The 18,952-nt window shown below is 39.5% G+C and overlaps 3 protein-coding genes across 4 annotated transcripts in view; 2 read left to right on the top strand and 1 right to left on the bottom strand.

Moving 5' to 3' along the window:
- Nucleotides 1–18,952, top strand: part of LOC119022344 (tubulin alpha-1B chain) — a 52,088-nt gene that overhangs the window by 1,932 nt on the left and 31,204 nt on the right. The window contains exon 4 of one of the 2 annotated variants that reach the window (XM_037103109.1): nt 26–952. In XM_037103109.1, the coding sequence (XP_036959004.1) occupies nt 26–952 (927 nt within the window). Of the gene's footprint in view, nt 1–25; nt 1,124–18,952 lie in introns of those variants that run through there. The other variant, XM_037103110.1, reaches the window with a different exon arrangement.
- pmelb (premelanosome protein b) lies at nt 1,673–10,542 on the bottom strand. Its single transcript, XM_037103091.1, has 12 exons — nt 10,470–10,542; nt 8,415–8,510; nt 8,095–8,241; nt 7,731–7,859; nt 4,554–4,715; nt 4,018–4,350; nt 3,305–3,520; nt 3,015–3,152; nt 2,823–2,925; nt 2,518–2,723; nt 2,339–2,429; nt 1,673–2,097 (listed from the first exon to the last, which is right to left on the bottom strand). Exons 1-12 carry the CDS (start codon nt 10,525–10,527, stop codon nt 1,935–1,937), a joined length of 1,842 nt encoding a protein of 613 aa, XP_036958986.1. The 5' UTR covers nt 10,528–10,542; the 3' UTR covers nt 1,673–1,934.
- Nucleotides 14,054–18,453, top strand: LOC119022374 (SAP domain containing ribonucleoprotein). Its single transcript, XM_037103157.1, has 11 exons — nt 14,054–14,180; nt 15,560–15,659; nt 15,755–15,798; nt 15,918–15,988; nt 16,313–16,364; nt 16,704–16,777; nt 16,907–16,944; nt 17,453–17,478; nt 17,564–17,632; nt 17,772–17,867; nt 18,006–18,453. Exons 1-11 carry the CDS (start codon nt 14,148–14,150, stop codon nt 18,045–18,047), a joined length of 645 nt encoding a protein of 214 aa, XP_036959052.1. The 5' UTR covers nt 14,054–14,147; the 3' UTR covers nt 18,048–18,453.

Here is an 18,952-nt window from a genome sequence, read left to right as displayed (position 1 = left end):
GATCATTGTCTCTCTCTGTCCTCAGGCTGACCAGTGCACTGGCCTTCAGGGCTTCCTGGTGTTCCACAGCTTCGGAGGTGGCACCGGCTCTGGTTTCACCTCCCTGCTGATGGAGCGTCTGTCTGTCGACTACGGCAAGAAGTCCAAGCTGGAGTTCTCCATCTACCCAGCTCCCCAGGTGTCCACCGCTGTGGTGGAGCCCTACAACTCCATCCTCACCACCCACACCACCCTGGAGCACTCTGACTGTGCCTTCATGGTAGATAACGAGGCCATCTACGATATCTGCCGCAGGAACCTCGATATCGAGCGTCCCACATACACCAACCTGAACAGGCTGATCAGTCAGATTGTGTCCTCCATCACTGCCTCTCTTCGTTTTGACGGTGCCCTCAATGTTGATCTGACAGAGTTCCAGACCAACTTGGTGCCATATCCCCGTATCCACTTCCCTCTGGCCACCTATGCCCCTGTCATCTCTGCTGAGAAGGCTTACCATGAGCAGCTATCAGTGGCCGAAATCACCAACGCCTGCTTCGAGCCTGCCAATCAGATGGTGAAATGTGACCCTCGCCATGGCAAGTACATGGCTTGTTGCCTGCTGTTCCGTGGTGATGTGGTGCCCAAAGATGTGAATGCTGCCATTGCCACCATCAAAACCAAGCGCACCATCCAGTTTGTGGACTGGTGCCCCACTGGTTTCAAGGTTGGCATCAACTACCAGCCACCCACTGTAGTTCCTGGTGGAGACCTGGCCAAGGTCCAGAGGGCTGTATGCATGCTGAGCAACACCACTGCTATTGCAGAGGCCTGGGCTCGGCTCGACCACAAGTTTGATCTGATGTACGCCAAGCGTGCATTCGTCCACTGGTACGTGGGTGAGGGTATGGAGGAGGGAGAGTTCTCTGAGGCCAGAGAGGACATGGCAGCTCTGGAGAAGGATTATGAGGAGGTTGGAGTCGACTCCATTGAGGGTGAGGGAGAGGAGGAAGGAGAGGAATATTAAAAGGCATTAGTTAAACAGAAAGTAATTGATTGCAATGTGTTCTTGAATGCATTCCAAACATATGTCTATCAATTACCAGTTTGGCTCTGTTCTAAATAAAGTTCCCGTGACACGTGAGTCTGTTTGTCTTTCGTTAATTCAACCTTAATATATTTTTGGTGTGTAGTCGTACAAAATATTGACATTCTGAATCTTGGAGATCTCATGTAAGATATAGACTTATAACACCTTGAATTTAAATGATTGCTTATTAAGTTGTGCAGCATTCAAGGCTAGTTAAATTAGCATGTTGAAGCTGTGGATTCTCAACTGCAACCCAATGCTGTTTTTATATAGAACATCCCTAATTATCCATGAAACCTGATTTATCTGGTTTAATTTATGACAACTCATGTGCTTATGTCTCAGCTCAGTTGTAAAATAAGAGTTCTATGCGTGGTTTTGAAATCATAACATGATGTGTGATGATTATTTGGGGCAAAATCTGTCACTATCAGAAGCTCGTGTTTACTACCGAGGGACGGGGAGAAGTCTGTCAGTGTTACATCACATGGATAAACCCAGCAGCAGATTATTTTGGGCGGGATTAGGGAGTACATCTTATTTACAACACTAGTGTAGCTGCTTCTTCAGTTCATCAATCAAAGCAGAACAAGAGTACACAACTGTTTTGAGCAAAGTTTATTGGAAAAGAACACCAATTCAGTTTGATCCAAATCAAAGCACACAACAACCAAACCTGCTAGGTACAAAATGTCTGAGCACGTCTAATGGAAAACCTTCGATTGAAAAACCCAAATATTACAAATGAATTTGTCATTTAGAAAAAATACGTAACAAAAAGTATAAAAAGACCACCGAGGTGCCTTTAACTTGCAAATCATAGGTTGCCTGGTTTTGCATTTGGTCATGTGAGGCTGGCGATGGCTCACACCGGCCTTTCCTGCAGCAGAGGACAGTTGTCCACAGCTCCCCGTCTGTTCAGAAGACTCCAGAACGTGGAGGCTCCGGAGCAGCTGTGAGCCCGACTGGGCTGCTGGCCTGCAGACATAATCATGTCTTCCTTCAGAGGACGGTAGGACTTGAAGCGCCTGTTGAGTAAAATACAAAATCAAATGAGATCTTTTTCTAACCCTGATTGAGCAGCGTTTAAGCATAAACCCAGCCATTCTGAGGGTGTATCATCGAGTGGGTGATGTAGTTTTCTTGGGATTTGTGAATATATATAGAATATCACCAGATTTTTTTCCCTTTAGGTAAATAAATTAGGTTGTTTTAGACTAAAATCAATGATTAAAAAAAAGGAAATATACAAGGAAGGTCAGTCCTTACTTGTAAGAATATGCGACTATCCCTACTGCTAGAACGAGAACCAGGACACCCATAACCATGGCGATGGTGCCAGGCGAGGACAGACCTGAACCTGAAACAAAGATCACATTGTGAAGAAGCAGCACAAGGCAGACATGCACTCATTGGTGGACTCACGTACAGCGGTCACTGCTGCCTACCAATGTCGACGTTGACTTTAGCACTGGTGGCAGCCAGGCTGACGTCATTGGCCATTGACACGTTGACGCAGTAGACGCCAGAGTCATTGAAGAAGTGACGTAACACCATCTGGCACTCTTTGGAGGGCTCCACCATGTTGCACGCCGTGTGAATCGGCTTCAAGCACTCGGCATCCAGAATCACACTGCACACTTCTTTTGGAAGGCTGGAGGAAGAAGATGCTCCAGTGAGTCCAAATAAACAACAGAATGCTTTAAAATTATGCAGAATTTTGGATAATTTGATAAATTGCATGAGTGTTCACCTTCCCTGGCAGGTAACAGTGATGTCCAAGACATTTTTTTCCATTTCAGGTGTTGCAATCACAGCATTGTCCATTTGTAAGATCTCTACTTTCTCAATGCCCTCTGGAGACAAAACAAGAGTGAAGGATGAATGAGAGTCATCTTAATTGTTTATGTCACATTTTAATGAATGTAACACTGATGAAACTCACCAAACACTTCGATGCCGGTGCAGAAGGAGCCGTAACGATATATGACACAGTCGTCGTCGGAGGGTTTGTCGTTAGCATCCCTCTTAGCTACTACGACCACTGCAGCTCGGCCTGTCAGTGTCACTGTTTGCTTTGCAACTGATGAGATTAAACAACAACAGGAAGTGATTATATTCATCAAAAAAACCTGCATGTGGTGAAAAAATAACATTATTTTTTCTGCTTTGGTTCGACGAGAGGCGTCTCACCAAACGCTGATCAAACTGCGCTGATCTGTAAACCAAGATTACCTGCTGCCTCGCCGACAGCTGGCATCTCATTGTTGATAAGAGAGGGAGTCTTGGCCACTGTTGGTGCCTCCTGGGCAGGCTGAGCATTGGTGGCACTGGAGGCCTCATCCTCACTGTTGTCCTCCTCGGTGTCCGAAGGAACCATGTTGACATTCAGGACAGTTGCCTTGGTGGAAACCAGTATGGGGACAGCAGACGCCAGCGCAGCAGTTTTCACTACATACAGGGAAGATTGATGAGTCAGGTCTGTGCTTCAATTTGAACATATGACTGGGACACAGGGACACAATATTTTTAACACAAAGAAAGACAATATTTTCACTTGTAACCTTTGCCGAATTTATAAGATGGCCCGAATGAGTAAGAATTTGTCCAACAGGGTTTCATACAGTTTATAAAGTTTCTCCTAACTCAACAACTTACAAAACTGTGCAATTTTTTAATGGAATCTGGTGGCTTTCTCCGCAGGCAACAAGGAAGTAGCCTGTATTGGTTACTGTTTACTGTATCTGTAGAATTTAATCAAAAGCAGACAGGTTGGTACAGCGATGCCACAACTTAATGCCAAACTTTGGTGCCAAATTTACAAGAAGGCATGAATATTTTAGAATTTGTTGTAGCTGTTTTGCAAAGTTTTGTGGCCACTAGCTTAATGAATGATCACATGAACGGAAATCTAAAAGTTTCTCAGGAACTGCAGCATTCGTCCCTACCTGTGGTTCCCTGATCAGTAGGTGGACCAGGAGCTTTGGTCGGGGGATCAACTGGTGGGTCGCAGGCCTTGTCTGGGATGACCGCCTGGATCACCACCTGAGGCTTGAACGAGCCGGAGGTAATGTATGTATGAGTGACGGTCAACTCTCTGGAAATGAGGGCTCCACTCTCGTCCCCAAAGTCCCAGTTGAAGGTGATGTCTGCGTTGCTGAGGTACTCGCTGGGGTCGTGGAGGGTAATGGTGAAGGCGATCGCTCTGTTCTGGATGAAACGCATGTCTCCAGCCACGATGTCGTTCACTTGGTCCAGGGAGACGGCGAAGGGGATTTGATCTGAGGAGAACACAAACCAATGATGATAACAATAGCTGGAGTTGGAGATGGAGTTTTTTTTTCAGTCTTCCCTCGTGCATTTTTTTTTACATACTTTAATAGATTCATATAGTTGATGGGTGCCTAATAATTCAGAAAAATTTGAAACAGAAAAAGTGAAATAGAAGGCGTTTTCTCTCGCCTCTTAAAAAATATTAACTGACCAGTGATGGAGAATTGAGTGGAGGCGTATCCTAGAGGAATGAACTTCTCCTTGCTGCGGTAGTGGTAGATGACGATGTCCATGGTATAGGAGCCCAGCGGGATGCCGTCTGTATCGATGGTCAGGGAGGAGGAGGGTCCGTCCGCCACCTGCCAGTACTGACCTGCAAAAAGAGCACCCAGAGCCTGGTGAGTACCACGCGACAGGCCTACACTGTGCTGCCTCTTCACCACTTATATATTATTTTTGAAACTTTCTCTTTATTAAGTTCTCAATTCTTTTTTCCACAGTAAACAACAAACAAAGAAGCATAAAACAGAGAAAAAAACAAAAACAAAACAAAAAACAAAATCATATGGAACTGACAGGTTGACAAGGTTTACATAGAGCATACATTAGAGCAAATGGGGTTGTCATTCACACAGACAGTGAGTTACACGTTAGAGAATATAAAGTCCACTTTTCCCAGTACTTGGTAAACTGATCAACCTGCAATCTTAGAACAAAGGTCAGCTTTTCCATGCACTGTATTTCGTTGACAATGGTAATCCAGTCATTCCTTGATGGCACATTTGTCTGCAGCCACTTCTGTGTAATGGCCTTTTTGCTTGCAGCCAAAAGTACTTTGTAAAGATAGTTGTCCTGAGCCATAAGTCCATCTGGGAATTTACCCAGGTAGAATGTGATGAAAGAAAGTTCAGCTTTTAAACCAAAGATTGACTGAATTTCTTCAACAAGCTCTCGCCAATATGGTTGGATAAGTGGGCAAGCCCAGAATATATGAAAGTGATCGGCCATTGTCTGGCCACATTGTCTCCAGCATTTATCCTGTCCCAGGAGACCCTGCTGTTTAAATTTCAATTTAGGTGTGACAAAAAATTTTATGATGTTCTTCCAGCAGAACTCTCGCCATGCTCTGGAGTTGGTGGTTTTAGCTTGACTTGCCCAAACAGATTTCCAAACGTCCTCAGATATCTCCAGGCCGGACTCCGCCTCCCATTTTTGCTTAACCCGATTTGTAGAATGGTTGTTGGAGTTTTGTAATTTTTTGTAAATTTGTGAGATTAAATGTTTACTGTCTTTAGCATTATACGCATCAATAAATATATTGATCAGATTGGTATCCTCATTATCTGTTAATTTAATTTTCTTATTGAAGTAGTCTCTGATCTGGAAATATCTGAACATATCCTCTCTTCCCAGTCTATATGATTTACAGATGTGGGCGAAAGAATATAGGCCATCCTTATCAGTTATAGTGCAATAGGCAGTAATACCATTATGTGTCCACTGCCTGAATCGGTGATCTAGAAGTGATGGTATAAATTCTGAGTCATATGACACCCATTTCAATATTTTTGCATGCTTCTCAAGTTGGAGTTTTTTACAGGTGTTAAACCACACCTTAAGAGCAGCTCTGGTCCAGCAATTTAGTTTATCCAGGTGGGGGTCATGGTGTTGGCTATTACCTAATAATGCCTGTGTTGGTGTTTCAGATTGCTTTAACTCCAAGTCTTTCCATATAGCTGAGTAGTTAGGATTACACCAGCAAACTAGTGGTCTTAGCTGGGCAGCAATATAATAGTCCTCCACACATGGTAGAGAGAGCCCCCCCTCATCCTTAGGTAACTGCAGGGTCTTATATTTGATTCGGGGCCTCTTGCTGTTCCAGACAAATCTGGATATCATTCTATTCCATTCCCTAAAATCTTTAGGAGGGATCTCTATAGGAAGTGACTGGAATAAATATAACAGCCGGGGAAGGACATTCATTTTTATCGTTTCAATTCTGTTAGACATGTCTAGGGGTAGTACAGTCCATCTGTCTAGATCTGCTCTAATGGTCTTGATTACTGGATCATAATTTGTCTTATATATTTTGGTAATGTCTTTTGGGATCCAAACTCCTAAATATTTAATGGCAGGGGCATCCCATTTAAAATCAAATCTGCCTTTCAAATCAGTATTCGGTGTGAAATTATATGTAAGTATCTGGGTCTTGTGTGTGTTCAATTTATATCCAGAATACGAACCAAACAGTCTCAAAAGAGACATCAGCTTAGGTATACTTCTCTGTGAGTCAGTTAAAGTGAGCAATATGTCATCTGCGAACAGACTTATCTTATATTCACCATCACCAATTGAAATACCTTTAATCTCCGGATCCTCCCTTATTGCCTGAGCCAAGGGCTCTATGAAGAGTGCAAAGAGGGAGGGGCTTAGTGGGCACCCTTGGCGACAACCTCTCTCTAACTTAATGGATTGGGATAGGTGACCATTGATTCTTATTCTGGCGGTGGGGTTTGAATAAAGTGATCTAATACACTGTACAGATTTTTCATTAAAGCCAAAACGATGTAATGTTTGGTAGAGAAAGCCCCATCCAACCGAGTCGAACGCTTTCTCTGCATCTAGACTAATGAGTGTTGCACTAACATTTCCCTTAATCACATAGTCTACCACATGGAGCGTTCGTCTAATATTGTCCTGAGTCTGTCTTTCTCGGACAAATCCTGTTTGATCAGGGTCTATCATTTCTGAAACAATATGTTCCATCCTTTTGGCCATAATTGAGGCAAATAGTTTATAGTTACCACTTATATATTAATAATATAATATATAATTAACTTTACTTTTACATAGCACTTTTAAAAACAGTTACAACCTGCTGTGCATACTTACAACATAGCAAACAGTGACAGAGTCACAAGGAAAATGAAGTATTACAGTGGGAATTACAAATATAAAGATAAAGACAACAGAAGGAATAAAAGTATGTAAAACCTGAATAAAAGGTAAAGGTAAAAACACTGAAATCAGGAGATAAAAGCAGCTTTACACAAGTGTGTTTAGAGGAATGATTTAAAATGTTTATATGATGCGTTCAGGGTCCAAACTTGATTGATTTACTAAAATGAGTTATAAAAACATGGATCACACAACAAACAGCTTATAAAGTAATTATGTTAAGTTCTTCTTAACATACTTTAAGGACCTTTTTTCTTTTTTTTAAAGTTTAGAAACAAATGAAGTGACATAATTAGATCATATGATGAGGCTCATACATAATCCACCCAGGGTCATATTTCAGGTCATATCATGTGACATAAGAAACTCAGTGACCTTCAGGAAAAACTTGATTTAGAGACGTTTGAAGAGAGACGGCAGCTTCACTCACCCCACGTCTTCCAGACAAACACATAGTTTGGCTTCTTGTCCTTATTAACTGGCGCCCCGTCTGGGAAAACTGCCTCCCAGTCTGTGTTTTGAGTCGGGTATACTGGCTCAGACTCACGGTACTTGGTTCCTGTATGAGGAGAAAGGGCAATGTGAGCGACAAAGACATTTAAACCAGTCTCGAGCCACAGGAACGGCTATCAGGAGCAGCTCTGTGCTTTGAGCTACATGTTAATGCTAACAGGGTCATGAGGATGATGCTGACTTACAGGTTTATAACAGAAAGCGATAGAAAGTAGCATTTGTTGTATATATATTACAATATAGGATTGCACCGCTGTGTCTGTGTCTACATGTTGTGTTACCATTGACTGTGCAGTCTTCAGCCCAAACAACGTCTCCATCAGGCTGCACTTTCTGGTTGTGTGGGAACTCCAGGTCGATGGTGAACGTAACTTTGGCTGCAGTCAGAGTTGGTGAATCGTTCCCAACGTTGAAAGAAACTCTTCCACCTGGATGAAGAAGACAGGTAGACACAGAGTATAAGGTGACGATGCACCCTGGTGACCTCGGTGTCATCAGTTCAAGCTAAATCATTCTGAAACAAAAATGCCCCCAAGATAGATTATGTAAATATGTTGAATATCCTAATCTGTGATTATTCCAACAACATTTCAACAGATACCTTTCCAGGAGTCTTTGTATCGTGGGTCTCCATCCTTCCAGATCGGGTACATCTTAGTGTTCCATGACGGATAGCGAGTGAAACGGTTTTTGGGCTCTGAAATATCAAACGTAATGAGCTTTTAATGGGTCTTGAATTTCCAAAGCACTTCCTGAGAGGAACTTTCTAATTCTTGTGTAGAGAAAATAAAGATGGTGTTTAATTGGTACACTTATAGTCAATTAATTAATTAATTCCAGTTAATTCTAGGGGCCAGTGCACATAGGGTCAGCTGGAATGCAACATATCCAACATAAATGGAGAAAATAGAATATAGATGAAACAAGGTATTAGAAAAAAATGCACAAATCCTTTAACACAATTCTTCAGTTCTCATACACCCATTAAAAGCCTTTCAGTGACATTTGCCCAAACTATGTTTCTGAAATTAATACATTCCTATATTTTATACATACTTTTGAGTCCTAAATGTGACTTATGATGCCCACTGAAGCTCAAATGAGGGTCTTTTATTGCTAGTTGTGGATCTGTTGTCCCTTCAATCCCCCTCATGTGACGCTCAGCTGAGCATGTGCATGATTTTATCACAGATTAACAATGTCACAGGGCTGAATTTGGATTAAATATGAATGCAGACAAAAAAGCTTATTATCAACTGAATCAGGGCTTTGAATGTGGTGATTAATTGTGCCTGTATTACAATAATCACTCCCCATTTTTGGTTGAAGTTGATGCCAAATGCCAAACGGTGTGACTATTTGTATGTTGGAATAAATCTTTCCAACCATCAGATGATGTTTTTGCCCGTCTGTATTTCGCAGCATGCTAAAGGATGCATTCAATATATTTCTAGCCTCCTTCAAATGAACATGTGTAGTATTATCCTTAAAAGTAAAAAGGATTATGATAAATAGCCAGTGTTTTGCTTTACAAAGGTCACATTCTGGGTCGCTCAGATTCATGCATGGTTGAGTAAAGAGGTCGTGGGGAAAAAAATATGAATCTGGATCTTACAGACCAAAACATTTGCAGAACTTCTTTATTCGAAAACTGGATTTACTGTCATGTAAGGAAAGAAAATAATGGGAATGGAACCAGACTTAATTTGACAAGAGTTTACTTTCTGTTTATTGTTTTTTCTTTTATTAAAACGTAAAAGGACTCTCAGAGAAACTTTGATTTTCAGAGCTTTGATAAGATACTACAATGAGCCAATGTGGTGAATATTCCCTTAAATAAACTCATTAATGAAAGGGAATACTTCAGAGGGAAATCTTTGCAATTTTCATGAACAGCTTTAGTTACTTTACGCGACAAATTAATACTTTACATACAAGAAAACATATATCTAATAAAATACAGTGTGGTGTTATTAACGATCACACCAAAAAAACATACATAAGGTGTTTAAATGTTTCTCAGTTCTCGACAAATTCCAACACGAGCTCTTGCACCCACTTCAGTCAAAAGTGTTAAGAAGCGTGAAAATAACATCTTCTCAAATCAGTCTGGATTGTTTTAACCTTTTCAAACAAGGATGCGTCAACGCTGTTTTGCTGTGAAGCTCCAGGAATGTTTTGTGGACCATGAAACTTCAGCTGACTTTCCAGCTGCGAGGTGGTGAGTAGATAATCACAGAATTTTAGTTTTTGGGTGAACTGCTCCTTTAATGCATCAGCATCAATAATATAATGTCATAAAGTTCACAGTTTTTTTTCCTGTCTCATAAGAACTTTAACTTTATCTATCTTACATACATAACATTTTGAATGAAGGATATTTACTTGTAATGAAGTATTTTTTGAAATTGCACTAAATCAATACTTTGTGGCAGTTCTGATTTCTTTATGTTTTACTTCTTTGGGCTTGTAAAAGATCTAATTCAAATACTGTAAATCATCTCTTTTTCTCACTCTGACTAGAAATACTTACTAGGTTTAAGTAAAATGAAGAAAGAATTTGCGATCTGCAGCCTCAACACTCATTTCAGACACATTTTCTCCTTATTGTGAAATGCAAAGTTCAGTTCAAAATGTTTTTTTTTTCGGTACTTACTTGCCACAGTGTGTGAAGCCACAGCCAGCAGCACCACCAGTACAGCAGACGTCTGCATTGTCAGTGCCCCTCCTCTTTAAGAAGTATCCCTTTTGTGAGCACCAGGCAGAAGAAAACAGGCTTTATAAACTCTACGTTTGACCTCACATCTTTGAGGAAACGCCTCCTTCCTCATGAGGCCCTGCAGTAAGACCCTCCTCCAATCAGACTGTGATTTGTGTATTTACAGTAAAAGCCTGTCCGACGGATTACAGTCGCATGTACAGTAGAGAAAGTGCCACATAATCACCTCAGAAATGCAAAATTCCTTTTTTTGCATGGCAACAGAATTTGGATCACAAGATGAGCTCGAGTGCTGAAAACGAACAAAAGAAATAACTTTCAAATAGATATTCTGCAAAAGTGAGTATTGAGCTCCAGCAATGTCATGCTACTTTATACCTCTACTTCACTACATCTCAGAGAGGAACATATTGTACTTTTTATAAATCATAGCAGCAGTTATGAAATAACCAAAAGTTTTAATTTATTACATTTAGTTGAATTCTTCGAACTTCCAGTCTGGACTGCTAGCTGCCCAGCCACCTGAGCTAAGAACAGCAGCTACGGTTAGCCGTTGCTCTATAGTGATGTGCTGCCCCCTGTTTATTTTGTTAGATATTGCACCTTTAATTTGCATTCAGTGTGACCCTTTATCTTGAACATGTGTAATGAAATACATGGAACGTGTACATGCAATTAAGATATTTAAGTGCAATGTGTAAAAATTAGACTGGGGGCAGCCTATCATTAACATACCCGCTAACTGCTTCTAGCTGCCGCAGTTAGCCACCTAGCTCCTAGCACTAGACCAGGGGAGCTTGGAGGACTCGGGGGTTGTTGGTGTTCACACCGCCAGCACCGCAACTTTGGACCCAGACGTGCTGGGGCTAGAAGGTTAGCATGCTAACTTCAGTAGTTATCTCTGCAGCACATTACACAGATGTAAATTATGTCAAAAAAAAATTTTCTTCATATTCTGTTGATAATTTTAGAAACATTTTTAATGTTTTGCACCTTTAAAGTCAATATTCTGCAGATGATGTTTTGAGTGTGATTATATATGTGTGAAGAGGCACTGCATCAGCTTTAATAGAGTCAATATTTCACAATAATACCAACCTTATAAAATAACTCTAATGCAAAGAACAGAAATGTATAAATCTAAGGAAGCAGTTGTATTAGTTGGAGTGTTTAAAGCGCAGTGCAATAAAACAGGATCATATTCAGATCATAAGGGCGACATTATCATGATCTTTTTGGGGGTCTGGGGTCAGTTCCACAGAGCATGTGCTTTCAACACATTATGAATAGTCACCTAAATCTCTGCTCAAATCACCTGATCCATTTGGACTGCCTGTCTTATCGTTCTTAATTATGTCCGGATTTACTCTGAATTAATGTTACGATTGATGGTTATCTGCCATCAAATCAACGTCATAGACAAAAGCACGTAAGATCCGTAGCTGAAAATTATCCCCTGAAATATGATAAAATATAAATTCTTCAATATTTGTTTAACAGGGAGTTTTTCATATCTGTGTCATTCGAACAAGGCCGTGCTTGGAGAAAAAAAAATGGGAGGAATGCAGCATTAATGAGGATTATTGAAGCACTTGTGACTCCCTAAATTCATCCGGCTTTGTCCCTCTACCCCCGAGGACTATAAAGTAAAACTCTGTTGAAAGATTTTTTGTCACCATATCATATGCCAAACTGTGACATTGTTTAAACCTCTTTTAAAACAATGTCAGCATTCACAGCAAATCCTTTATAAAACCTGTTTCATCTGTCGTGAACCCTTGAACTCCCATCAAGGCCTCAACATGTCTGCATGTACAGACCCATAATAGTAAAATAATGAAAGCATCCTGTGCAACATGAAATATCTGTACTATTCGATTTCTACCTCTGATGATGTGATAAAAAATCAAACCTGGATAAAGTTAGTTTATCATAGCATACTGAGGCTAGACAAAACAACAGATATAAACCATAGTTTGACATTGCACATATTCACTTTCTTGCTCAGGGTCAGATGAGAATATTGCCAATATTCTCATACCTCAGTGCATGAAGCTACTGCCAGGCAATTAGTGTAGCTTAGCATAGAGACTTCCATCCATCCATCCATTATCTGTACATTATATGTACGCCGCTTAATCCTCTGCAGGGTCGCGGGCATAGAGACTTGAAACAGTGAAAACAGTCTGTCTCTGTTCAGACAAAAAAAAAAAAAAACCTACAAACACTCTGCAGATCTGAGTTGATTCAAATAGTACATGTTCTGTCGCTTCACTACACGTGCTGTCCAGGCAATATATTATAGGTATATTACAAACATGTTAAAATGCACAAACAACATAGCTAAATACTTTTAATGCAAAATGTATGTGGATTTTTTCTTTATTTGTAAGCTGTGGGTATTGATTATGTATATGGCCTCACCTGTAGTGGACCTCAATCTAAACATAACAGTTCTTCATAAAACTAAACAATTGTCCTGTAGTGATGACATAAGAAACTGGTTGCTATGGAGTTGCTATGGAGCGGTACACTTTGTGAAACTTGTTCCGAGATCATCATTTCGCTTTGAGGTATTGAAGGAGAAGATTTCACTCTAAGACTGCTGTCAAACTAATAAAGCAACCAACAGAAAAAGGACCCTGCTGATCCCAGATCAGCTCTTTTTTCTGAACATAAATGTGGATTGATGCATTTGAACGTTCTAGACAGCTGGAACAATAAAGTATTGCATATTTGTACAGTCATGTCTTGAGTTTTTGTGTTGAGTTTAATGTGACATTGCAGCAAAGATGAAACTGACAATTTAAATACAGAGTAGAACCTTGCTTTGTTAATGTAAAGGAAACTACAGTGAGCTCACCAGGAATTACACATATATTCAATCGGCGGTTAAATACAGTTGAATTTATTCCTAAAACTGTTAATATTTGCAGATGTGTGGTGTGACGTCTTACCTCCATGATAATAAAAGGAAGCAAGGTGAAATACAGCCTTTTATGAGTTGTATCGGCCCTCTAGCGGTAAAAAGGGACTGGATTGGTTATAATCTGTCAAATATAACCACCAAGAGTGAAATCAAGTGAATACGATGCAGAAACAGCCTTTTAGTCACAAGGTAAGAGCTGTAATCACTTTTTAGCAGGTGAAACACAGCCTTTTATAAGTTGTATTGGTCCTTTAATGATATTTCAACAGGTAAATAAGGACTGGATTGGTTATAATCTAGGGCACAGAGCAGATAAAGTAATGGACAGTCATAAGGATAATTCCAATAGAGACAGAATTCTTTATTTTATACATAACCCATCTGTAAATCATGTTAATAACAGTCTAGTTTTCAAATATAGGCCTAAACAATGATATTCGACATACAAACACGTAATATCACTGTAAACAAAACTAATGCCTGTGATCACATAAATGTCATTCTCTGGTTACAAAAAACTGCAACTTTATTATTAGGTTACAAGAAACGTTGCAGAGACACGGACATAAAGTTATTTGACCACCGTCCAGCAGGGGGCGCTGCTCAATAACCGAGTTACAGTTGAGGCGCTCAGAAGTAGAGCCGCTCCACTTTGATTGGAGGAAGTAATACATCAACAAAGAAAGATGGCCGAAGTGATAGAACTGCAGAAACTGAAGGTTGGTGAAGACTTAAATATGTGTTTATTTAACACGGTGGGCTACCTTCATGAGCAAATAATGTGTTTTAACAATTGTTAGTGACAATATCAGAGAGCGAGCTCACAGGCAACTGTGACGTTTGAGGCACAAAATGGCTCCGCCGGCTGTGAAGGCGACCAACCGGCGTGTGTTCACGTTGTTCATTCAGCTGCCAAGCTAACCTAGCCGGCCGTAACGACATAAAGTAAAGACGTTACTATAGATGAATAGGCAGCTGGAAATTAGTTTGATTTAAAAGATAATGGTGTAGTGTTGGATTAAAACTGCAAATCTTGCTGCTCGTGCTGGGTAAAAAGCGGCCCAACACATCCGGTCCAATTAAAGTAACGTCACTGGTTAAAGTCGTTTAACTCCGTCGGTCAAATCGTTGATATTAGCGAAAGTCTGATCCACTAAAACACCGTGTTGTTCCGTTTATTAGCTGTGTAGACGACTGCAACTCCTTAACTGTAAATATTTGTCAGTGAATTTACTGAATTTAATCACTTTCTAGTCAAGAATATGTCTTAGTATCACCCACTGTCTGATAACTTCCGAGAAGAAGAATCGGTTTAAACTCAAGTTTTAAGCCAACATGGACGAGAAGTCCCTAAAATCCTTAGACACATCATTTATGAGCAATTAATTTCATATTAATTAATTTCTTAAATACATACTGTTTCCACTCACAAATGCCAAATATCGCCTAGCTGCATCTTCTCAATGAAGAAAAAGATTTGTGTTTATTATATATATATATATTTTAAAATAAAGCAATTTTTTTTTGACCAAATAATGAATAATTCGAATAATTCTAACATTAAATGCCCAGTATGTGATTTCTGCTGCCAGGCCTCTCTCAGAACCTAACAAAAAGACGTAAATAGCATTGCATCATGTGAGGTGCTGTCTTAATTGATACAAAAAATAATAATGTTGCAGATGAAAATCTATCAGTGGGATTGAAGCAGAAATGTTTGTGTGTCTCTGATGCTCCTGGAAGTTAAAGTGGTAGGTGACCAATTGAAACGCATCGCTACCTTGGGGAAAAAAAATCCTGATTTCTCTGAGTTCGAATACTGTTGGAAACACTAGGCATGTTATAAGTACACAGCTCAACAATACACATGGCAATGGTTCAGTTATTTTTAGCCATTTTAATGCAATAATGTTAGCTATTATGTTCTTTGATGTTAATTACATTTTGTGTCATCTTCAACCTTAAATTCTACATCAATTTGACAACTCCCTTGTTCAGAGTGTCTAAATTGTCCCAGATGAAAAGCAAAGCAAAGTAAGGTTGGTAAATGGTGCTTGTTACATTTAAAGTAATCTATCTGTTTCTCTCAATGTTTCAGCTTGCCGAACTGCGGCAGGAGTGTGAGGCCCGAGGCCTGGACACCAAGGGAAACAAAGGAGAACTCATTTCCCGACTGCAAGCCTATCTGGAAGAGCATGGTAAGCAAAACACCCTTCATATTGTGACACACTTTAGACTCTTTAGATTCTTCATACTTACTGAACATTTCTTCTTCCCATAATCCTAACAACAGAAGATGACGTGGATGTAGATGACGTGCTGGCAGAGGATACTGAGGTAATGTGATTACTGATTTTTTTTTTTTTTTTTATGATGTGAGCTCCTTTACTTCTGTTCCTAGACCTTGTTGGTCTGTTTTGTGAGGTACTGATCAATGTTTCCATTTTCCCTTTTAGGACTTCACTAAAGTTGAGACTGCCAACAGTGCAAAAGATGACAAGGAGTCTGTGTCTCTTGACCCTGAGACGTAAGTTTATCACGTTAGTCCACGTTCTTTTAACAGACGAACCAAATCAAATATGTTCATCTGTGAATTATTTCCTAAAATGTTGCACTATTAGTTTCCTTTTAATAATGACGCCCAATATGCATAGTTCTTTTTCTAACTGGCCTCATGTGAGGGTGGTCTGCATGATATATAAAAGGTCCCTGAGAGGCAATTCGGTTTGCGACAGTAGTCAACACAACCACTACACATCATCCTAAAACAATACAACAATGACATAACATATAACATACAGGTCATCATTAAAATAATCCCCTCTCGTTCCTTTTCTTGTTTGTCTTTCAGACCTGATGATAAGAAGGTGGTGAAAATAACTCCTCCATCATCCTCCAGTGAAGTACGTATGACACGTTTGCATGCACTAATAATTTGATTGGAAGCATTTTAATCTGAGTGTTTTAAAATAGTGGTCACTGTCACATGTAGCAGTGATTACCTGAGCTTTGAAAAACACACCAAAACATGATGTTATATGCTTGTCCAACAGGAATTTCCATACGCACTTAATTTCAGCAGTCTGCACAAGTGTGCAGTGGTTTAAAACCAGAGAACTCTGTAATAGTGCATATTGGATTAATTTGCATATTGGATTAATTTCACCTTTACATGTAATCATGTAAATCACCTCAGCCAGCAGCTTGTGTTCTGATTTCAAATTTCACCTTTTGCTGTGCAGAGATTACAGAAGAGAGCAGAACGATTCAACATGCCTGCATCAGCTGAAAGCAAAAAGGCCATACGTGCGGCAAGGTAAGACTTCACCAGAATCCTTCTCTGAGTTTCAATCCATCATTCATTTAAGCTTGTATTAGTTTCTACTGATGTGAACTGTTGTGGTAAATTGCCATGTTTAAATAATGGTGCTCCCTTTTTTTTCAGGTTTGGCTTACCGGCGGAGACTTCCAGCCCTTCTCCAGGTCCGTTGTCTTTCATCACTCATTTTTACTAAACTGAATTTTCTGTGTTCTTAATGGAAAAAAGGTGAATGTACAAAGGACTTGGGTTGAAAGTTTTCCTTTGATTTCATAATGATTTTTGGACTGTTAGCTGCCATTTAGCTTTAAAGGTAACTGAAATAAACAGCTGCAGCTGAAAAGTTGATTTGGTTTTATAACTGTAATAGAATTGTGATGGAGTATGTTCTGGAGGATACTTTTTTATTTGGGTACATACAGTAGTCTTCAGTATGTGATCACACAGGTACATACAGACACATACTAACAATCGCAGATTTCATCAGGAATCAGTTACTTGGAAATGCGAGCAGATTTTGAAGAGAATTTCCAGGAAATAACAGAAGCTCAATCCCCAGCATCCAACCCTGTTGAAAACACAATCTGAAGTTCCCACCATGTAACTCAATGCCCTGATAAATCTTTTGGCCACTTCTCACTCCACAATTTTATTCATTTGTCACCCTAACAGGTGTTGCTGCGAACAGTAAAGCCCCTGTAAGTACTGACCAGTAAACACATTTCTTTGTTCCTCCAGTTCATGAAATGAAGTTAATGGAGGCATTTTTGTGTCCTATAAAAGGTGAACGTCGATCAGCTGAAGAAGAGAGCAGAAAGATTCGGCATGAACGTTTCATCCGTTTCACAAAAGGTGACTTTGAGCTTGAGTGCACGGATGGTTATTCATGGTGTAAATATAATATAAATATAATTTCTGCTGTTATTTGATTAAACAATTCCCACTCTGCTGGAGTCTTCATTTTGTATTAAAGTGTTTTGTTTTTTTCCAGATTGAAGAGGATGAAAAGCTGAAAAAGAGGAAGGAGAGATTTGGGGCCTTAACAAGTGCAGGTCCAGCTGGTTCAGCCACTTCAGCCGATATCGAGGTGTGTTTTCTTTCCATTCCTTCTTTTTTTTTGTTGATTGATTTGATGACCGTAGTGATCAGTAATATTTCATCACAATGCAGCAACTTACAAATAAGAACTTTTTATTAATGTCAGTATTTTTCTTTCTTTCTAAAGGCAAAGAAGATGAAGCGTGCTGAAAGATTTGGAATTGTGTGAATGATGTTCAAGAGCTTGTCTTTTCTTTTTTTTGTAAAGTGTTTTCATGACTGCACAACAGAGGTTCCCCAAGCTAACAAATTTTGTGCATAGGATTCCTTTAAATCAAAAGTATAATTAAATACGAAGATATGTTTGACAAAAAAAAGTTTCGGAAAACAAACAAATAGAAAATTCCCTTGATTATTTACTGAGTCTCAAATCTGTGGTTAATTAGAAATAATCCTAATCCATTTAAATGCTGTAAGTCACTTATCTGTGTGTACTGTATGTGTTTAATTGTACTTTTGATTTATCAGACAGCCTGTAATTTTCCTTTTGGTATTTCAGTGGTTCACTACTTCAGTTATCTGTCCATTTTATAACATTTTGTGATTTAAAATAAATTGTTTTCAATTTTTTGATATCTGCTTTGTTTGCTCTGTCTTTTTTGTTGTTTTTTAAATGTCTGTACATCTTTATTACCCACTTGCAGTTGCCCATAGACTCACTCACTGTTGAATACGTAGTTGCACTGTAGGAGTAATTATTAATTTGTATTATTTAACCAGCACTATATCTGTCTTATGCAAACCTTTTATTGACATCGTCATCTATAAGTTACACAGGTTCAGGAGCATCATTCCTATAAAAAACAAATGAAATGACAGAACTGTATCTCCTGTATGTGATCATTGTCTGTCTTTTTTCTCAGGTGGACTAGTGCACTGGCCTTAATCATGTGGCCCTGCAAAACAGCCAATAACTACATTTGGCAAATTAAAATGGGCCAAGAGTGGTGAAAAGGTTGACAATTACAGAATTAATCCATTATGAAATCTGCTTTGCAGCATTATTGTGTTAATTGAAATCAGTGTTTGTTATTTTCAGATTGCTGATACAATATATATTTAAAATATGCAACT

This window comes from Acanthopagrus latus, chromosome 7, assembly GCF_904848185.1.
Source record: "Acanthopagrus latus isolate v.2019 chromosome 7, fAcaLat1.1, whole genome shotgun sequence".
NCBI classification, from domain to species: Eukaryota; Metazoa; Chordata; class Actinopteri; order Spariformes; family Sparidae; genus Acanthopagrus; species Acanthopagrus latus.
This window is presented reverse-complemented; position numbering and strand designations above follow the sequence as displayed.